At 42.5% G+C, this 21073-nt stretch overlaps 1 protein-coding gene across 2 annotated transcripts in view; it reads right to left on the bottom strand.

Moving 5' to 3' along the window:
* The window catches only part of dpy19l1l (dpy-19-like 1, like (H. sapiens)), an 85777-nt gene that overhangs the window by 18087 nt on the left and 46617 nt on the right, over positions 1 to 21073 (bottom strand). For both annotated transcript variants that reach the window (XM_067981825.1, XM_067981828.1), the window contains 3 exons: positions 19204 to 19284; positions 17998 to 18099; positions 15292 to 15363 (listed from right to left, as the gene is read on the bottom strand). In XM_067981825.1, the coding sequence (XP_067837926.1) occupies positions 15292 to 15363; positions 17998 to 18099; positions 19204 to 19284 (255 nt within the window). The remainder of the gene's footprint in view (positions 1 to 15291; positions 15364 to 17997; positions 18100 to 19203; positions 19285 to 21073) is intronic.

Raw genomic sequence — 21073 nt, 5'->3', positions numbered from 1 at the left:
GTAGGCCATTCGGCCCCTCGAGCCTGCTCTGCCATTTGATAAGATCATGGCTGATCTGATTGTGACCTCAATCCTACTTTCCCATCTACCTACTATAACCTTTGACTCCCTTGTTAATCAGGAATCTATCTAAATCAGCCTTAAAAATATTCAATGACCCTGCCTCCACTGCTCTCTGGGGAAGGGAGTTCCACAGACTCACGACCCACAGAGAAAAAATTTCTCCTCATCTCAGTCTTAAATGGGAGATCCCTTATTTTTAAACTGTGGCCCTTAGCTCTGGTCTCTCCCAGAAGGGGAAACATCCTCTCAGCATCTACCCCTTCAAGTCCCCTCAGGATCTTATATGTTTCAATAAGATCACCTCTCATTCTTCTAAACTCCAGTGTATACAGGCCCAACTTGTCCAACCTTTCCTCATAAGATAACCCCTCATCCCAGGAATCAACAGAGTGAACCTTCTTTGAACCGCCTCTAAAGCAATTACGTCTTTTCTTAAATAAGGAGACCAAAACTGCACACAGCATTCTAGATGTGGTCTCACCAAGGCCCTGTACAACTGTAGCAAAACATCTATTTTGCTACTTTCGAAGAGCCGGCACGGGCATGATAGGCATCCCCGTAACCTTCTGTGTTCCAGTGAAAAAAAACTCAATTTTTCACACCTTTCTTCATACCTATCAGCTCTCATTCCTGGTGTTCTAGTGAATCACTGCAAGGATCCAATACACTTCCTCCAAGTGGATTCCTGGAATTGCACACAATACTCTAACTATGGCCCAAGTAATGTCTTGTACAAATGCCACATTATTTCCCTGCTTTTATATCCATTGCCATTATGTATAAAACCCATAATTCCTTTTTGTTCTTTTTCTGACCTATACTCCCATCTAGATATCGGAGTCCCAGCTTTCTCTGTTGCTCCGCTCTGCGTTAAGGGCCGTACCATTTAGAATATACATCGGTTCACTATTAATTTTTGCATTTCTCTGCATCTGCCCACTCTGCTAACCTGGCCACATCCTCCTCAGTCTCCAGCAAACTTCAATGTCATTCCTCTTGTGCCTACATCCAAATAATTTATGTAAAGTGCAAACTAAAGAGCACAGACCTCTGGGGCACACCAATACCCACATCCTGCCAATCTGAAGAACATCCATTTGCTCTGACTCCTTTCTGTCCCCTAGCCATTTTTCTATCCATGCTGCCCCATTCCCTTTTACATCATGTGTCTTAACTCTCATAACAAGTCTCTTATGTAGCACCTTATTAAACATCTCCTCAAAGCCCACACATGAGCATTCCCTTTATTCAATTAACTTGACCATTACAAATCCGTAATACTGTTGCTGATTAGCTCATGCTGTCCTTATCGTTTTCTAACTTCATCCTGTACTAGAAGGCTGCTTCTTCTGTGCTTTGCACCCTGTGAACGTTTATTCCCCGGATCCACAGTACAGGGAGAAAGGGCAGAGAACCGTGACACCAGGTTACCACTCCCGGGATTGCCAGAGCTTCCAAAGTGGGACAGATTTCCTGCACCTGCAATAGGTGCGAGCTAAGGGCTGTCATGGCGATAAGGAGGGCACTATTGACACATCGGTCACGGAGCCTTTGGGGCAAGGCTTGATTATAGGAACATAGGAGAAGGCCATTTAGCCCCTCGAGCTTGTACCGCCATTCAGTGAGATCATGGCTGATCTGTGACCTAACTCTATATACCAGCCGTAGCCCCATATCCTTTAATACCATTGGTTAACAAAAATCTATCTCAGATTTAAAATTATGAATTGAGCTATCAACTGGCATCTGCAGAAGAGAGTTCCAACTTTCTACCACCCGTTATAACTGTGCTACACTTTCTATAAGAGTTATGAACTTTGCCAAACAAGTGAGATGGGATTCTGACTCTTTGGTTTTCTAGCTCTCACTGCTTTTATAGAGATCAACCGTAATCAAAATACATGAGCGCCCGATGTTTTTGATCTTTACTGACTTATTTCTGAAAAATTATCAGCGCTTTCCCTTTCATGGTAATTTTTTTTGATTTTCATCTGAAATTTTTAATAGGATATTTTTAAAAATCTGATAAAAACACATTTGTTCTACTCATGAACTGGAATTACTGCATCCAGTAAAAATGACTTGCGCTTCAGCCATTGGTGTGTGCTATTGTATTTTCTATTCAGCCAATGGTTTTCAATATTAGTTGTGTCATTCAGCTAATCGCATGCTTTGGCTGCTTTGAGAATCCAACAATCAGTTGTATGCTTAATAGAAGTGGACTGTGACGTGAGGAGTCATTTTCTGAAGGTATTAAGGGCTGCAGCAGAGTGCTGAGGGAAACCCTCCTGTTAACCCTTCTTGTTGGGTAGACACAGGCTGAGCAAACCTGTGAGTGCGCTGAGTATCTGTTACCCACTCAACAGTGGCCCAAAGTTTGTGCTTTGTCTCAGAATGAAGGTGAAGGAGAACCAGATCCAAGAAGGGACCATGGAATTATCAAATAAATATTAAGTATTAAATTCCCATTTTGTTGTGTTATTTACATTTTATATTTCAAATTGTTTTTGTGCAAAAAGCACGACTTTGAATTATCAGGGGTGGACTGTGATTACCACCTCTCACTTGCAAACAAAGGGCTTCGAATACCCTTTTTAAAAAAACTTCTAACAATCAGACTTCAATAAAACTGCCATTTATTTTTTTTTCCTCTGATTTCTGGGAAATGCTGGTTTTAGTTTTCTCGTCATTTTTGAAAAGTCAAAAATGCTCAACAAAAAAATTCCTGAACGATTTTTTTTGAGCAATAAAAACCAGAAATGCAGAGCTCTAATAATGTTTGTGAAAAATACATCTGATGAGATGATGTCACTGCTCAACCCTACACTACAACACAACAGCAACCAATCATTTTAGGGTCTGTGCTCCTTCAGCAGACATTCCTTTTCTATCATTCTTCAGGATATGAGCATCGCTGGCAAGGCCAGCATTTATTGCCCATGCCTAGTTGCCCTTGAAAAAGTGGTGGTGGTGGGCTGCCTTCTTGAATCACTGCAGCCATGGTGCGCTGGTGGTGGATGGGCTGATCAAATGGACTGCTTTGTCCTAGATGGCGTTGAGCTACTCGAGTGCTGATGCAGCTGCACCCATCCAGGCAAGTGGAGAGTATTCCATCACACTCCTGACGTGGCTTGTAGGTGTTAGAGTGGCTTTGGGGAATCAGGAGATGAGCCACTCACCACAGAATAACCAGCCTCTGACCTACTCTAGTAGCCACGGCATTTATGTGGCTGTTCCAGTTGAGTTTCTGGTCAATGGTGACCCCAAAGATGTTGACGGTGGGGGAATTCAGTGATGGTAATGCCATTGAATGTCAAGGGGAGGTGGTTAGGCTCTCCCTTTTTGGAGATGGTCATTGCCTGGCACGTGCAGGTAAGTGCATTATGCATGGAATGAAAAAAGGACATTTGGTGCGTCACGGATTACACACAATCTTCCCTGAGCCACGATGGTCTTGGTCTTGATGTTTCTCCATTTTTCAAAGGAATACATTTCCTTTCCACATCCCTTAAAATGGTTTTACATACTCCATTTTTCTTCCAGTTTCTAGTTCCACTTTCTGCTTAATCTTTTCTAAAACTCTAATAGAACCAAAGTTTGGGCTGCTAAAATCTTGCACAACTGTATTATTTTCGGTCTCTGTTCAACCCTCAGTAATTGGTGAAATCCTGTCAAGATTTGTGGCCCATGCATACGGGGTTGCGCTAGTAGTGTGCCCCCTCACCAAATGTATTTGGTCTACTTGTAAATTACAGTAGGGGCGGTTCTGTGATCCAATGGGGAGTAGAGATCAGAGAGAGTCCCTCTCAGGAAATAGTGGGTGCGCATCACGTGAGCTTCCATCCATTAAAATCAATAGATCAAAAGTCAATTTTCCCAGTGGGTGATCAGACCTGTGGAACAGGACTCCAGAGAAGGTAAGTTACAACTGACTCTTTACAGTCCTTCAGGAAGGCAGTAGATGGACTTTTGGAAAAAGAAGTCATCACAGAACACAGAAGGTAGGATTAAATCATTCTGGATCATGATTAATGGGTTTAGGTCCTCCTGGGAATTGCCTAAACGTCCATGAGGCACCAGAAAGAAAGTTTTGACAGAAGGTTCCCGAATTGGCTCGATCTCTGTGCTCCTTACCTCTCCAAAAAGGCAGGGGCTGGTGTATGAGGGTGGAATCAGGCAAAGGATGGGGCGAGCATGTATGGGTCTGATGGCCGTATCTTGTTCCAGATACATGAACACAAACATCATCCCCTAATCCTTCAGCCATATCAGAATGAAAGAAGTTTTAAGGATGAGAATTTGGTGAGATTATTCCGTGTTAAGAGGTGACAAAAAGCTTTACCAAATATTTCCTTCCCTAATTGCAAATGTATAAGCAAGTCTGGATCTGGAAGTGGGGCAAGGGAACAATCTCTCTCGCTCCCCTTACCACTTACAGAGTACATAATGACGAGATCTGACAGCACAGTATGTTATAATTGAACAACAAGAGCTATATTCAGAGTTCACAATCACAGAAGTGGCCATAACATAGACTACGGCGAAATATCGACTTGCTTCCTGCTATGCATATTTTGATTGCTGCACTGGATTTTAGCTTAGTTTTCAATTATCTAAGTATTAAAAAAAGTCACATTTGAGCCATTATTGGCCAACATTAACCATCAAAACATTCCAAATACTAGTGTTGCTTTCCAAATACTAGTAATCTTATTGGCCAACAGTAATCATGTGACTGCTCTATGAGTATCACATTGTAGCAATCTCATTGGCAAATAGCAATGACTTCAATGTTCTGTTTGTTGTGAGTTTGATTGACAGGCTTTAGACCGATGTGTGTAAAGGGACACCAAATGACAGGGGTTTGGCAGCTATCAATTTATACAATAAATCGAGCCATCTTCCTCCCAACCATAATTCTAGGGTCCTGCTTCAACATACTGTGCTGCAGGAGCCTCTCACCACCTCTCTTGCCTGCCCATACCCCACTTGCTAGGAAAGCTTTCCACAGGTGAGCGAGCTCCCTGAGCCATTACAGGCAGCACCTATCACTTCTTCCCACTGGCCTTTTCTGTTGTGCCATTCAACCAGAAGCAAGCTGGCCTCGGGCTGATGGCAGAGTTGTTGATGCTGAAAGTTAAGACAGATTGTGCCTCGTGCAGCAGAAACAAGGGAAACAGAGGGAGCATGACAGTACAGGGAGAGCACAGACAAAAGAAGAGTGCAGATAGACACGGTGACAAGCTAGGGCAAACAGCTGGAGTAAGGCTTAACACAGGGAAAGGTGGACAACTTGGCATCAGTAAATGAAAAAAAGAACATGGACAACTGCTTTTCTAAAGAGCATTTAGATGATGAATGGGAATACATTTATAAACTCACTTACATGGTTACCAAATGTAAATGAATCTCAATGGCAATTTAAAATCCCACACTGGATTATGATATCTTGCATCAAATGCACAAATTTAACACTTGAAATATAAGCAATAGCTGGCAAAGCTGTGGATAAACAGGTATGTACATTGCATGACAGGGCTTAGAGGGTTCAATTACAAGGACAGGTTGCATAGGCTAGGCTTGTACTCCCTAGAGTATAGAAATATATATTAAGGGGTGATAAGGGTACGGTAGCATAGTGGTTATGTTACTGGACTAGTAATCCAGAGGCCTGGACTAAAATCCGGAGTCATAAGTTCAAATCCCGCCACGGCAGCTGGCGAATTAAATTCAATTAATTAAATAAAAATCTGGAATTAAAATACTAGTATCAGTAATGGTGGCCATGAAAACTACCGGATTGTCGTAAAATCCCATCTGGTTTCCTTTAGGGAAGGAAACCTGCAGTCCTTACCTGGTCTGGCCTATATGTGACTCCAGACCCACAGCAATGTGGTTGATTCTTAATTGCCCTCTGAAATGGCCTAGCAAGCCACTCAGTTGTAAAATCTCGCAACGAAAAGTCATAAGAATAAAACCGGACGGACCACTAGGCACCGGACACGACAACGGCAAACCAAGCCCAGTCGACCCTGCAAAGTTCTCCTCACTAACATCTGGGGACTTGTGCCAAAATTGGGAGAGCTGTCCCACAGACTAGTCAAGCGACAGCCTGGCATAGCCATACTCACAGAATCATACCTTTCAGCCAACATTCCAGACTCTTCCATCACCATCCCTGGGTTTGTCCTGTCCCACCGGCAGGACAGACCCACCAGAAATGGCGGTACAGTGATATACAGTCAGGAGGGAGTGGCCCTGGGAGTCCTTAACATTGCCTCTGGACCTCATGAAATCTCATGGCATCAGGTCAAACATGGGCAAGGAAACCTCCTGCTGATTACCACCTACCGCCCTCCCTCAGCTGATGAATCAGTCCTCCTCCATGTTGAGCACCACTTGGAGGAAGCACTGAGGGTAGTAAGGGCACAGAATGTACTCTGGGTGGGGGACTTCAATATCCATCACCAAGAGTGGCTCGGTAGCACCACTGCTGGCCGAATCCTGAAGGACATAGCTGCCAGACTGGGCCTGCGGCAGGTGGTGAGTGAACTAACACTAGGGAAAAACCTACTTGACCTCGTCCTCACCAATCTACCTGTCGCAAATGCATCTGTCCATGACAGTATTGGTAGGAGTGACCACAGCACAGTTCTCGTGGAGATAAAGTCCCGTCTTCGCATTGAGGACACCATCCAACGTGTTGTGTGGCACTACCGCCGTGCTAAATGGGATAGATTCAGAATGGATCTAGCAGCTCAAAACTGGGCATCCATGAGGCACTGTGGGCCATCAGCAGCAGCAGAATTGTATTCCAGCACAATCTGTAACCTCATGGCCCGGCATATTCCTCACTCTACCATTACCAACAAGCCAGGGGATCAATCCTGGTTCAATGAGGAGTGTAGAAGAGCTTGCCAGGAGCAGCACCAGGCGTACCTAAAAATGAGGTGCCAACCTGGTGAAGCTACAACTCAGGACTACATGCATGCTAAACAGCGGAAGCAGCATGCTATAGACAGAGCTAAGCGATTCCACAACCAACGGATCAGATCAAAGCTGTGCAGTCCTGCCACATCCAGTCGTGAATGGTGGTGGGCAATTAAACAACTAACGGGAGGAGGAGGCTCTGCAAACAACCCCATCCTCAATGATGGCGGAGTCCAGCATGTGAGTGCAAAAGACAAGGCTGAAGCGTTTGCAACCATCTTCATTCAGAAGTGCCGAGTGGATGATCCATCTCGGCCTCCTCCCGATATCCCCACCATCACAGAAGCCAGTCTTCAGCCAACGTGATATCAAGAAACGGCTGAGTGCACTGGATACAGCAAAGGCTATGGGCCCCGACCACATCCCAGCCGTAGTGCTGAAGACTTGTGCTCCAGAACTAGCTGCGCTTCTAGCCAAGCTGTTCCAGTACAGTTACAACACTGGCATCTACCCAACAATGTGGAAAATTGCCCAGGTATGTCCTGTCCACAAAAAGCAGGACAAATCCAATCCGGCCAATTACCGCCCCATCAGCCTACTCTCAATCATCAGCAAAGTGATGGAAGGTGTCGTCGACAGTGCTATCAAGTGGCACTTACTCACCAGAAATGGGGATGTTCGCCAATGATTGCACAGTGTTCAGTTCCATTCGCAACCCCTCAAATAATGAAGCAGTCCGAGCCCGCATGCAGCAAGACCTGGACAACATCCAGGCTCGGGCTCATAAGTGGCAAGTAACATTCGCGCCAGATAAGTGCCAGGCAATGACCATCTCCAACAAGAGAGTCTAACCACCTCTCCTTGACATTCAACGGCATTACCATCGCCGAATCCCCCACCATCAACATCCTGGGGGTCACCATTGACCAGAAACTTAACTGGACCAGCCATATAAATACTGTGGCTACAAGAGCAGGTCAGAGGCTGGGTATTCTGTGGCGAGTGACTCACCTCCTGACTCCCCAAAGCCTTTCCACCATCTACAAGGCACAAGTCAGGAGTGTGATGGAATACTCTCCACTTGCCTGGATGAGTGCAGCTCCAACAACACTCAAGCTCGACACCATCCAGGACAAAGCAGCCCGCTTGATTGGCACCCCATCCACCACCCTAAACATTCACTCCCTTCACCACCGGCGCACAGTGGCTGCAGTGTGTACCATCCACAGGATGCACTGCAGCAATTCACCAAGGCTTCTTCGACAGCACCTCCAAAACCCGCGACCTCTACCACCTAGAAGGACAAGAGCAGCAGGCACATGGGAACAACACCACCTGCACGTTCCCCTCCAAGTCACACACCATCCCGACTTGGAAATATATCGCCGTTCCTTCATTGTCTCTGGGTCAAAATCCTGGAACTCCCTTCTTAACAGCACTGTGGGAGAACCGTCACCACACGGACTGCAGCAGTTCAAGAAGGCGGCTCACCACCACCTTCCCAAGGGCAATTAGGGATGGGAAATAAATACCGGCCTCGCTAGCGACGCCCACATCCCATGAACGAATAAAAAAAATGATTCAGGTGTTTAAAGGGTTTGATTGGGTAGATGTGGAGAAACTATTTCCTTTGGTGGGGGAGATCAAGAGTGAGGGGACATAATCTTAAAATTAGAACTAGGCCATTCAGGAGGAAAATCAGGAAGCACTTTTTCCACACAAAGGGTAGTAGAAATCTGGAACTCTCTTCCCCCAAAAGGCTGTGGATGCTGGGGGTCAATTGGAGCTTTAAAGACTAAGATCGATAGATTTTTGTTCGGCAAGGGTATCGGAGGATATAGAGAAAAGGCGGGTAAATGGAGTGAAGTGCAGATCAGCATAGATCTAATTGAATGGCGGAGCAAGCCCGAGGGGCTGAATGGCCTCCTCCTGTTCCTATGAAGTCTGCTTGTATCTTTATATCTACCCCTTCTGAGAACTGAGTCAAAGTTGAGTCTGCATTTTGGGTGCATTCTCCGACATGCATTGAACTAAACTTCCTTGCTTTTCCTCTGCGCTACATATCAGTAAAGCCATGAAGATCAAAAGATCGTATGAAATCATAAAATCTGAGAAAATAATAATGAAATGCAATTTTAACTCTTCCTGAAGAGATTATCTCCCACTACGTCAGAATCTGATAAACAATATTACTCACGTGGATCACTACCCCATCAATTAATCTAAAGAAAAACCCAAGAAATAATTACACAAAATTAAATGTTCTTACCCCTCTTTCTATCAGATACTGATTCCCTTGTCCCAACCCAACTGTCACAGAAATTGAACCTGGTCAGTGTACCTCTATTCGAGTTTTGCAGAATCGGTCAGGCAATCTTAGGTTGTGAGTACAATAAACGTCTTGTACGGTGGAGGGTGAGTATTGATCTCCCATCCTATCCACCTAAAAGACAATATGTATATCCCTTATGTAGATAGAACTACTTCGAGGTCAAATGTATTCTATGTGAACTGATTGTACTAATAACGCAATTTAAAAAATTATTATAACAAATTAAACGTCTAGAACAGCAACGCTGTCTGCCTCACAGCAGCTTCCTTATTCTCCAAATTAAAGCATCCTCCACATACTGCGGGAGTGGACCCATACTGCCAGTGGGGAGAATCACGAGGCAATTCCTTTAAGATAACTTGACGTTATCACATCAGCCATGTGACTCATCCTTCCCATGCCATATAAATAGTGCTTCTCTTAGGCTGCGTCAGTTGGTTTATCATAGAATCTTACAGCACAGAAGGAGGCCATTCGGCCCATCGTGCCTGTGCTGGCTCTTTGGAAGCTATCCAATTAGTCCCATTCCCCTGCTCTTTCCCCATAGCCCTGCAAGTTTTTCCTTTTCAAGTATTTAACCAATTCCCTTTTTGAGAGTTACTATTGTATCTGCTTCCATCACCCTTTCAGGCAGTGTGTTCCAGATCATTACAACTTGCTCGTAAAACAATGTCTCCATCTTCCCCCTGGTTCTTTTGCTAATAATCTTAAATCTGTCTCCTCTGGTTACCAACCCTCCTGTCAGTGGAAACAGTTTTGTCTTATTTACTCTTATCAAAAACCTTCATGCCAGATTTACCAGAGAAAGCAGTAGTGTACTTAGTCATTGTAATACGAGTAAAAGGGAAAACGTTTTTTCAAACTATATTCATAATCATGGGACAACAGGGATACACTGGTGGGAACCTGCTATGTGGAGGATGCTTTCATTCAAAGAATCAGGAAGACCATACAAGGTAGATAACATGACTCCATACAGTCTTCCTTATTCTTTGCTTGTAGTTCAACATCCACATAGAAATTAATATTGTCATCCCACAACGAAAAACATCTTGGAAACTGTCCCTTTTAATGAGTGGCATCATTCTGGGGTCACCTTGGTCAGAAGCTTTCTCCAACCCCTACTGTATTTAAAGAGCTCATTACAGCTTAGGTGGAGGAGACAGTGGTAGGAACAAGAAAATCTGAATTCATATACAATAAACTCCAAGTTGTATCAGGTGAGAGAACTAAGGCCAAGAAGGAAGGGATCTTTGAAGCTGATCTATATTCACTTTTACAAGACAGTCCTCCCCCATACAGCCATCCAACGAGCCTCACTTACCGAAAGGGTTTGGATGCGTGGCCCCACTGACTGCGGCAGCAGTGATGTTGAGTCACTGTTGTGATCAAAAGGAGAAGCCGGAAGCTGAAGGTATTTTCTTTTTGGCGACTAAATAAAGCACCTTCTGACATTTAACAGGGAACTCTATCTACCCTGGGATACAGTGCAGCGTGTCATGTGTGGAACTGGTGGTGGTATTTTAACAGCCATGTCTAGGATAGCTTTTAACTTTTGGGTTCTTTTTGAAACCTTCCAGGGTAATTTTATACTTGGTTACTAAAAAGTAGTCTCGTAGCAAAGTTGCACTCAAAGTTTTGCTCACAAATAAAGAAAGAATTTGCATTTCTGTAGCGCCTTTCACAACCTCAGGACATTCCAAAGCGCTTTACAGCCAACTAAGTACTTTTGAAGTGTAATCATTGTTGTAATGTAGGAAATGCAGCAGCCAATTTGCACACAGCAAGGTCCCGCAAACAGCAAAGAGATAATAACCAGATAATCTGTTTTTAGTGATGTTGTTTAAGGGATAAATATTGGCCAGGACACCAACTGAGAAAAACACTTGCTCTGGCAGTGGACTTGACTACTATTTGTACAGCATTAAAACAGATGATTTGTCACCCCTGAACACAGTATTCACTTGTGCTGATGTATTGAAGTATGTTCAGAGTTGTTCCCGATATTGTCCGCACCGACTGGATGCTCAATAATATTCTAACATCAATAACTAAGGCTGTATGTTTGTATTTACTTCAGAGTCCCTGGAGTTCTGTGTAGTCAGGCAATTTGAGGTATTTTAAGAAATGTTCTACACGAATGGTGGAACAGGTCTATGAATTGCATTGATGCATTGGGCCCTTCCAAACATGCAGAACTCCTGGGACTCTGCGGAAAACAAATGCACACTCTGTACAATGCAAAGGAACTATGGTGAATAAACCGACCTATATACTCCATTCTACAAAGGAACCAACTTTTGCAGCAGTAAAGTTGGTCTAAATAAGGCACTGGTGAAGGAAATGTCAGCGAAAGACTGCTCCAGCACCAATGGTTTGACCATCACCATGGCAGTGGCTTAAGCCCCAGGACCAGGCAACACTGCAGCAACTGAAACATGCACTGGAGAAACCAAAGGCACCAATTTCTCAGACATTATTAAGTGCTCACAGTTTCCTCCCATTCGAATGACAACCTATTCACTGTATGTGAAGAATGAATGAATTAGGGAAAGTTACTTTTTAGATTTCTCTTCTTTTAATTAAGAAACTAAATATTCAGTACAATGCATCATTGATTACTTCATCTTCCATTTATTCCATATAGTTTTATGACCATGCTTTGTTGATTTGATTTGTTCTTGACTCATGGGTTTCAGTGCATGATTAGTCAGTATATTTTGCAGACATTGTGTAACTGAGTATGTGCTGAATACTGAGTTGAGAACAAGCCAGTTTGACCAAGAAAGTAATTGCAATACTTCTCTGTCTTTTGTGAATAGAGACTTTTGCTGACAGTACCTGTCTGGAACGGTGTAGTAATAGTAATAATTACCGATGGGATCAACGTTGCCCAGAGCATCGGAAGAACACCCAGCTCTTCTTTCAATAGGGAGATGGAGCCTGTTCATCTGAAAGACGGCACCTCCACCAATGCAGCACTCCCTCAGTACTGCACTGAAGTGCTTAGATTACGTGCTCAATTCCTAGGTGGGGCTCGAACTCACGACTTTTTCGTTTGGAGGCAAGAGTGTGACCCACTGAATCAAGCTGACACTTGGATCCCACTCGGATTTGCATTAAAGGTCTACCAAATGTTTAAGTACTTCAAGCTTTAATTTGATTGCTTTCTACTCAATTACAAGGTCAAGCATACTTTTAATCGATAATTCTATTTAGACTGATGACTTTATACTGCTGTAGGTCTAACGCCATTTAATTTTTTGCTGCCTGATTTTTAATTTTGCCCCTTCATGTTTCCTAGGTCCCTCAGCGCTGTACACCATCCACTCCCTATCTGACAGGCCAGCCACAGAGCCTGCCCTCAGTCACCCAGTCTACCATCTTCCTTTCTTGTAGTAACGCCCTTAGCTTTTGTTCAGTGTCTCTCTTGATACAAGGCTGAAATTACTAACTTGGTCTGGATTTGTAGGAATGAAACTCTCATCTACTAACATGCTGCCCCAAATAAATTTAAATTTTAAAAGTTTCTAGTCACATTGTTAGGTCACACACCACTAGTAACAGCGAGATTTGTTTGAGCATTACTAGCCCACCAAAAAGAAAAGAAACACATATTAAAAAGGTTACATTTTTTCATAAAATTGGACAATCACTAGAAATAACTGAGAACTCAAAAGGCTTGTTGAATGCTAGCACTTTGTACACCAGCAAAAAACCAATATTAATGGGTGATGCCACTGTGCGTTGTGTTACTGAGTCATAAGGACGAGGAAGGTCTGTGCTACGTTAGCCAGTCTCAGCTAGGGCAGCCGTGAGATGCTACAGATAACCGTATGTCCCAAGATAAAACTAGGCGGGAAAAAAAAGTGAACAATCAAGTTCCCATTTTGGCTGGGAATGTGTATCTGGAGGCTGGCTGAGATCAGGTATGGGTTTTAGCTCCAATGCTGGAATAACCCACTGACAACAGCTATCTAGGATCACATATGAAGAATGGCTGATTGGACAGAGCACTGGTGGGCTGGCAGTATGCTATAGAACTGCACACCAGTACGACTCACTCCATCAGAAGAGAAGGGATAAGAGGGCCTTTCGCAAATTAAATATGCTAATTTCTACTTGGAATTTTAACAAATGAAGAACAATCTAAATGATGCATCAACATTTGAACATTGGTATTATTTATTCAGTTACACAAGGCAGTTAACAATGACTTAGTATGTTTGATTGTCATATGCTACTCAGAAATACAAGAGGTGACACGAGAATCCCATGTGTTTATATTTCACTTCAAATGTACACTATGTGAAATCAAAGAAAAACCTATGATTCACTAGAAATTAACTTTTGGTAGAAATATAGAAAAACTTGGAAAGCAAATTTCTTTAATGCTATCAGAAAGCATATTAAAATACAGAAAGTTCAAAATTACTCAAAGGAACAAATACTCTGGGGTACGAAAGTACTTTAATATAAAAGTATCTCATAAAAATGCTTTAAACTACTATTAACAATGTTCTTTATCTTGGAGGAAGTACCGGTGTGTTCTTACAATGAACTTGGAAACTACAACTGGAGCTAATAGCTTCAGGACAGACAGCAAGGAAAATTAAAACTAGGTTATATTGAATTTATCATGTCTCATATGTTTTCTGGACTAAAACAAGAATTTCCAGTGTCTCGGTTTCCAGTTACAGAGGATGCCAAACTTCTGCCAAAAGTATCTATTAGTTCCAATATTAATCTTATCTACTAAGCTACAGATTAATTTCAGTTTTTCTACACTGAACCTGAAGAATTAAAATCAATAAATCTGTAACGCAAAAAAAAACGAGAGCGAGAAAGAAAAAGAAGCCTATAGACAAATCCTTGAGTGGGGTAGTAGTCACAGGAATGGCCCTCCACTTACTGGACACACAAGGAGACATCGTCAATCCAGTTCGGTCTAGTGAGGGAAAGCTCGGTCATCTTAAGCTCAGAAGTGGTCTGAGCCAGAAACCAAACCAGGGGAATAAAGTCCCGTTAGTCTCTTAACATGCAGTACTGTGGCGTGGTTTATTATGTTTGTGGATGAAATTCAATTACAACCATTACTCAGAACGTTCATTTGTTACAGCAGTTCAAGTGCTGTGAGAATGATGCATCAATCAGGCCAACGAAAGAATATTTGCTAGCCCCAGATAAGTGAAATAAAGCTGAACAGTGAAAAAGAACTTTCTCTGGAATGAATGAACAATACAGGTGTAGCTCAGAATGAAGGCTGGTGGAAGATCATTCAAATAAGATGGAACCACAGTGACTCCAAGTTATTCTGCGTGAAGGTTTAACAAGTGATGTAGTGCCTTTATCCAAGATCGTAACATTAAACTAGACAGCATTTGTTCAAAACATAAGCCTCTGTCCTCAGTCTGGTATTTATCATAATGTGAGAATGACCTCTAGGGTTCAAAGTTGATCATTCATTGATGACCTTCAATAATCCATACCTGTACCTGCCAATGTTTAGGGCAGCGAGCTGCTAGTTGCCTTGGTGGAACAGGAGCAAGGCTGGGCATGATGTAGCTATCTGAAGCCAAGTGCATGTGTGGTGCTGCCATAATGACAACATTTAAACTAGGGTTTGTATCATCATAGGAATATAATTTTAAATATGTCAGAAATAAAACAGTATAAGGAATATTTTGAGTTATAATTTAGTGCCCCACCGTATACAGATGTAAGTTAATTAATCAAAAACATTTATTTTAAAGGTATTTTTCCAATCATCGTTTTCAGACCCACTTTAAAGACAGCTATCACACCACCTCCTGATTTGGGAACATTTTACAGGAGGAATATCACTGACTCCTGGGTCACTAATGGGGAATTGTTCTTTTTGTTGCATACATTAGCATGCATGGAACCAAGGGTAAATATCTGATTCAGAATCAACCAAAAGTCATAACTAAAATAACAGGACTTACCTTTGAAACTATAGCAGAAATAACACAGGCGGTCACTGGAAGTAGCAGGGTTTTTGTGTATCTCACAGGAGTCTGAAAGCAAAATATAAAAGGCAGATTAGCAATTATTATATATTTCCACTGAGTAGACTGAAAGCAACTTGGAAAAACTAGGATAACATCGGGCGTTTGTGCAGCCAGTAGGCAGCCTCGCCCATCAGCAGGCCCGACTTACAGAATTACTCCAATTACCCCTCGAGACTTTTACAGCAAAGGCCCTTCTTGGTTGGCATGCGAGAGCAAGATTAAAAACCAGGGCAAATTCCATTAAAGGACTTTTAAACCCAATTATATAATTTTGGAATATTCAGGCATTACTGACCAGAAAATGAATTAACAATTTGGAAAAGTTGGGTCATTCAATTCCTCAGAAAGCCTGAATGGGCACGCTGATTGGAGTTAGACTACAGCATCAGAGGGATCCATCATATACATCAACTTAGGCCCCTCAGTCAAACTGGGAGAATCACCGACACAAGATCCCTGTAAGCTTTACTTAACTTTGAGAGCGCCATGTGATTTACCCACGGTCCCGTACAGGTAGTTGACAGAGAAATCAGCTTGCATCAAAGAGGAGAAACAACACTTCTAAATTGAAATAGCAATGTCCAAATACTCCAAATGACAACTGGAAAATAGGAATAGGAGTCTGAGGCACAAAGTGTGTCTGGTTTAGTGACGCCTGGAAAGTCATGATTGTGTACAAATTGGTGCCACGTGAGTGCATCCACATGGCACCAATCTTTCTTTGTACATTCACATTTATTGCTGATATTCTGAATTGGTACACGTTACCTATTGCGTGCAAGCTCCTGAGGGAGCATTCACGTCAGGCTCGTAGTCAACAGTATCGTAAAGAGCTCCAACACCATTTAACCAGTTGCGTTCTTGTTCGCAACTCAACGGAAGGGGTTTTGAGCTTCTCGCTCAAGCATTATCAGATTCACCGAAGCTACGTTGGAAGTGATGTTGAGCCATCTGAGAACAGGGAAGGCTATGTCTTTGGAACTGAAGGCACCAACCACAGAAAGGATCAGTGCAGCAAGTCTGGCAGCAGGTAGCTGAGAGGGTGAATGCTGGCACTAACACCCAGAGGACTTGGCTCCAAATGCAAAAGATGATGGCAGACCTCAAAAAAGCTGCTCATGTATGAAACCAGGTCAGAAATTTAGAGCGCAGAACAGAGTAGGTGAAAAGTGAGTGAGTTGAGGAATCAGTATTTAATGTCTGCTCTTCCCCCATGCACAATACCAGCCAGGATAAACACTTTTGCTGGTACAAATTTCTAAGCTTAGTAGACTCAAGGTTACAAGATGAAATGAATCAAAAGGAACATAACTTTATGGAGATCATTAAGTGATGTTGGCATTAAAGCAGAAATCAGTTCAAAACTATTCATCGTGACAATTGTAAACAATTAAAATTTTACACTTTTCATAAAGCTTGCTTCTTATTGTCAGAAGAACTCCTGTTTTTCCAGGTCCCTTTCCTTACCCTTGACACCAGGGAATGCTAACCTACAGATTCCCATCCATAATGGGATGAAAGGATAAAATGAATGTCAAGCACTCTTGATGGAGCTTGGCTTAAGACTCCAATACTGCAAAGATTGTAAATAACACAATATTGTAAGAGTCAAAATCCATGGTTGTCAGGTGATTGACTTGTCTTCATACCATGAACGTGTCACTTGCCCAAATATTCCAAAGAACTATCAGAAGCAAATGGAATTCCTATGGGATTATTCCCTTCATCATCTCTACTTTGTATTCTACCTCAGAGTCACTGCCCTCACTCCTTGCTGTCACAATCGATCCCTCTGGGGTTGATGACTTTAATCCTGGCAAGTTCAGGGGCATTTCAAAAGGACCTCAATGGAACTCACTCCAGCTTTTTGCTAATGACAGAAAATCTTAAAACCCCTGAGCACAGCGGCAGAAGCACAGCATATTCAGCAGAACAGATATTAAAGGCTGCATTTTACCATGGGTGATGACACTCCATAGCAATAAGCGATGGGGACTGAATATACATGCTAGTATCAAACCACCCCTTCTGTATTTTAAATGGGTTAACCCCCAGTAGATAGAGGAATCTCATACCAATATGTTAAGCATTTGCACAAAAACAATGTTTACAGTAGCTTCCAGGATAGCATTTGTTAAAACAAGCACAGAATTAATGTTATTTTTACATCCTTTCTTGACCCTTTTTGTTGGTAATTTTTCCTGAGGTCAAGTAGTTGTTCAGTCTGCCTAGCCCGATACCAGAGCTGCTGCTCACAGGACTCCACCAGCACCGCACTTTCACCAGCTTCTTGGAGGTGCTTTGCCACACAGGCTGCGTTAGCTGTCCAATAATCCCTTGCCCTCACACAGTACTAGTTGCCATTCCCTCACTTAGCAAGAGTCAGGCCAGGAAATAAACAGCAGGGATCCAAACTGCATCCTTCCACTCTGTTCACTTCTCACTGCAATCCTAGCTCTCAGATCTGCACTTCCTTTAAGCACCACTCCCATACTGGGAGCACAGGATCGGTGAACTAACCCCATCAATGCTCCCAGAACAAGGCCCTGTGTACTGCAGACTTTTGGGAAGGTTACATGACCAATATTGCTCCTCTATGTCACCAAACTCTTCATTATTTTACATTCTTAAAAAAATCACCTCAATCTCCATGAAATCAAACTCCACAGCACAGGTGTACATCATGGTGTCAAAATCCTTGTAGGTGGTGAACTTAGATTTCAGTAGATTACTTATGTGCGCCTGGAAGTGAAGAGAAACAAGGTCACACATGGGTAGAACATTTAATTGTCGAACTACACTTTGCTCATTTAGCTCACTGGGAATGATCCAGGGCAACGATGCATCAATCTTAGAACTGAGCACTGGCCTGAAGCAAAGCTCAGAATGAACTGATGTGAGAAACAAATAGACCAAGACAATACAGGCAACAATTGACCTGGAAGGAAATGCATTCAAGACCGAAAGCCAACAGTGGTGATTGTGCAAGGTCATCTTTGCAAATTGACAAAACTCCACTTTTGTTAATCTAAACTTTTACAAAAACTTACAAACAATAAGAAAATTGACAAGGAAAACGTGTCAAAAGCTAATGAACACTGAACATGACTGAACACAATTCTGGTGTACTTGACGACAGAAAGAACTGCTAACAACAGGAGTCTCGGGTAAATTCACCAATTCTGCACTCCCAATGAGGAAGGGAGGACAGGTTGGTGGCAAGTCTACAACACTGCAATCCTAGCTCTCAGATCTGCACTCCCTTTAAGCACCACTCCCACACTGAGAGCACAGGATTGGTGAAGTAACCCCTCAATGCTCCCAGAACAAGGCCCTGTGTACAGCAGACTTTTGGGAAGGTTACATGACCAATATTGTTCCTCTATGTCACCAAACTCTTCAATAAGCAGCATTCCAGTGTATTCTTTTCCGCACTTGGACAATGGATTATTCATTTGGGTGGCAAGGCAGAATGAAGGAAGGAAAATTAAAACATAACTTTGTAGCTTCTGCACCATGTAGCTTTGCTAGCCAAGGATCTACCTATAATCGCCCGATATCTGATCACTATGAAGTGTGCAAGAACAGGCTAGAATGACTGGGTTTCTGATATTAGCTCTCTGCTGGGAATTGCTTGGAATCGCTTGGAATCTCCCAGGAGACAGCACAACTGACTCACTCCCACAGCGTCCAGAAGCTCCAAACTGCTGTTCAATTGTGCTGGCCTACACTAACATCCAGTTCTATAAATTCATCCCCCGTATACTGTCAGCTAATGAGCACTGTAAATCAGAATCCTTTCTTTGTGCAACTTTTGTATATTTCTTTCATAAAATAGATACTTACATCATCGGTAATTCCTAACGATTTAGAAGCCACGAATTTAAGGATTATAGTTCCAACGAGCCAGACAGTTCCTTGAGCCACCTGCAAAATTTTGCCATTATTGGACTCTTTACATTTGCACAACTGCAATCCACGTTCATAATAAATATAAATTGATAAACATTGAAAATCTCAGTCAGAGCATCACTACTTGTTTGATTCTAATTTAGACAGGCTCAGAATAAAAGATCAAAGAATAAATGGAAACAAACTAGCAGTATCCTCATAAATAATAGCACTGTTATTCGGAAGTATAATGTTATTATGGCTTTTCAAGATCCAAAATTAATCTGAAACATAAACAGAGATGTAACACAATTGTTAATTCTGCTTATATCAGCAGTATTGCCATCTAAAATTCAAAGTGCTTCCCATTGAAAGGAAATGTATCTATCAAGACCTGTGTGCCCTAGAATCAACAGAAGTGACAGCACAGGAAGAGGCCATTCAACCCATTGTGCCACTGCTAGCTTTTCAATTGTAGCTGTGTAGTCTCTCTTTTCCCCGCTCTTTCCCCTTATATTCCTCATTTTCAAATACTTATCCGATTTCCTTTAAATATTGCTAATAGTCTCTTCCTCAACAGCTTCTTGTAATAAAGCATTCCATGGTCCAATAATCCTCTGTGAAAAAGTTTCTTCTAATTTCCCCCTTTGCCTATTTAATGATAATCCTCAGTCTGTGCTCACCTTGCTCCCGGGATTCATCAATCAGTGCAAACAATCTTTCACCATTTACCCTCTTAAAACCTATCATTTTGAAAATCTTTATTAGGTATCTGGTTATTCCTCTCTATCCAAGTATAAAGAAAGCCCCAATTTTTCAAGCCTTCCTTCTTAATTATATATATTATAACCCATCTTTCTATCCTTACCCTAACCCACTGCACCCTTTCTAAGTTTCCAATATCCTTCCCATAATGAGGCACCAAGAACAGCACACATTATTTCAACTGTGGCCTAAAGTGGTAGCACTCTCACCTCCGAGTCAGAGAGTCATGGGATCAAGTCCCACTCCAGAGACAAAATCTAGGCTGACACTCCAGTGCAGTACTGAGGGAGTACTGCACTGTGAGAGGCGCCGTCTTTCGGATGAGGCTTCAAACCGAGGCCACGTTTGCTTGTTCAAGCCAGTGTAAAAGATCCCACGGCACCGGTGAAAGAGCAGGGGAGTTCTCCCCGGTATCTTGACCGACATTTATTCTTCACCCAACATCATTAACAGATTAACTGGTAAATTATCTCATTGCTGTTTGAGGAACCTTGCTGTGTGCAAATTGGCTGCATTACAACATTCCCTACATTACAACAGTGACAGCACTTCAAAAGTGATTCATTAGCTGTGAAGTGCTCCGGGACATTCTGATGATGTGAAAGGTGCTATGTAAATGCAAGTTCTTTCTTTACTCTAATGTCTTGTACAAATTCAGCATCACGTCATTGCTTCATATTCAATTTCTCCAAGTATAAAACCCAGAACCCCATTTGCTTTTTATGGTCTTTCCTACCTGACTCCCATCTTTAAAGATCTTTGCATCTGCACCCCTGCATCTCTCTATTCCTCCACTGAATCTTACTGTTCAGGGTATACTAACTTTCACTGTTCCCTCACAATGTATTACTTCACACTACTTTCTGTGGCATCTCCACTCCCTAAAGCCCAGTAAACTTAAGAATGATCTCTTTCCTATGTCAAATGAAACAAAGGACACCCGAAGTTTACGCCTGGCCACTTGCAAGAGATTCTCTACAAGAGGCATTTCCAAATCTCAATGTTCCTCCACTAATCCACTGGTGACGGAATTTTTGGTCAACATGTCCCCTATTAGATC

Source organism: Heptranchias perlo, chromosome 3 (genome assembly GCF_035084215.1).
Source record: "Heptranchias perlo isolate sHepPer1 chromosome 3, sHepPer1.hap1, whole genome shotgun sequence".
NCBI lineage: Eukaryota > Metazoa > Chordata > Chondrichthyes > Hexanchiformes > Hexanchidae > Heptranchias > Heptranchias perlo.
The sequence above is the reverse complement of the archived record's forward strand: the minus strand, read 5'-3'. Positions and strand labels throughout refer to the sequence as shown.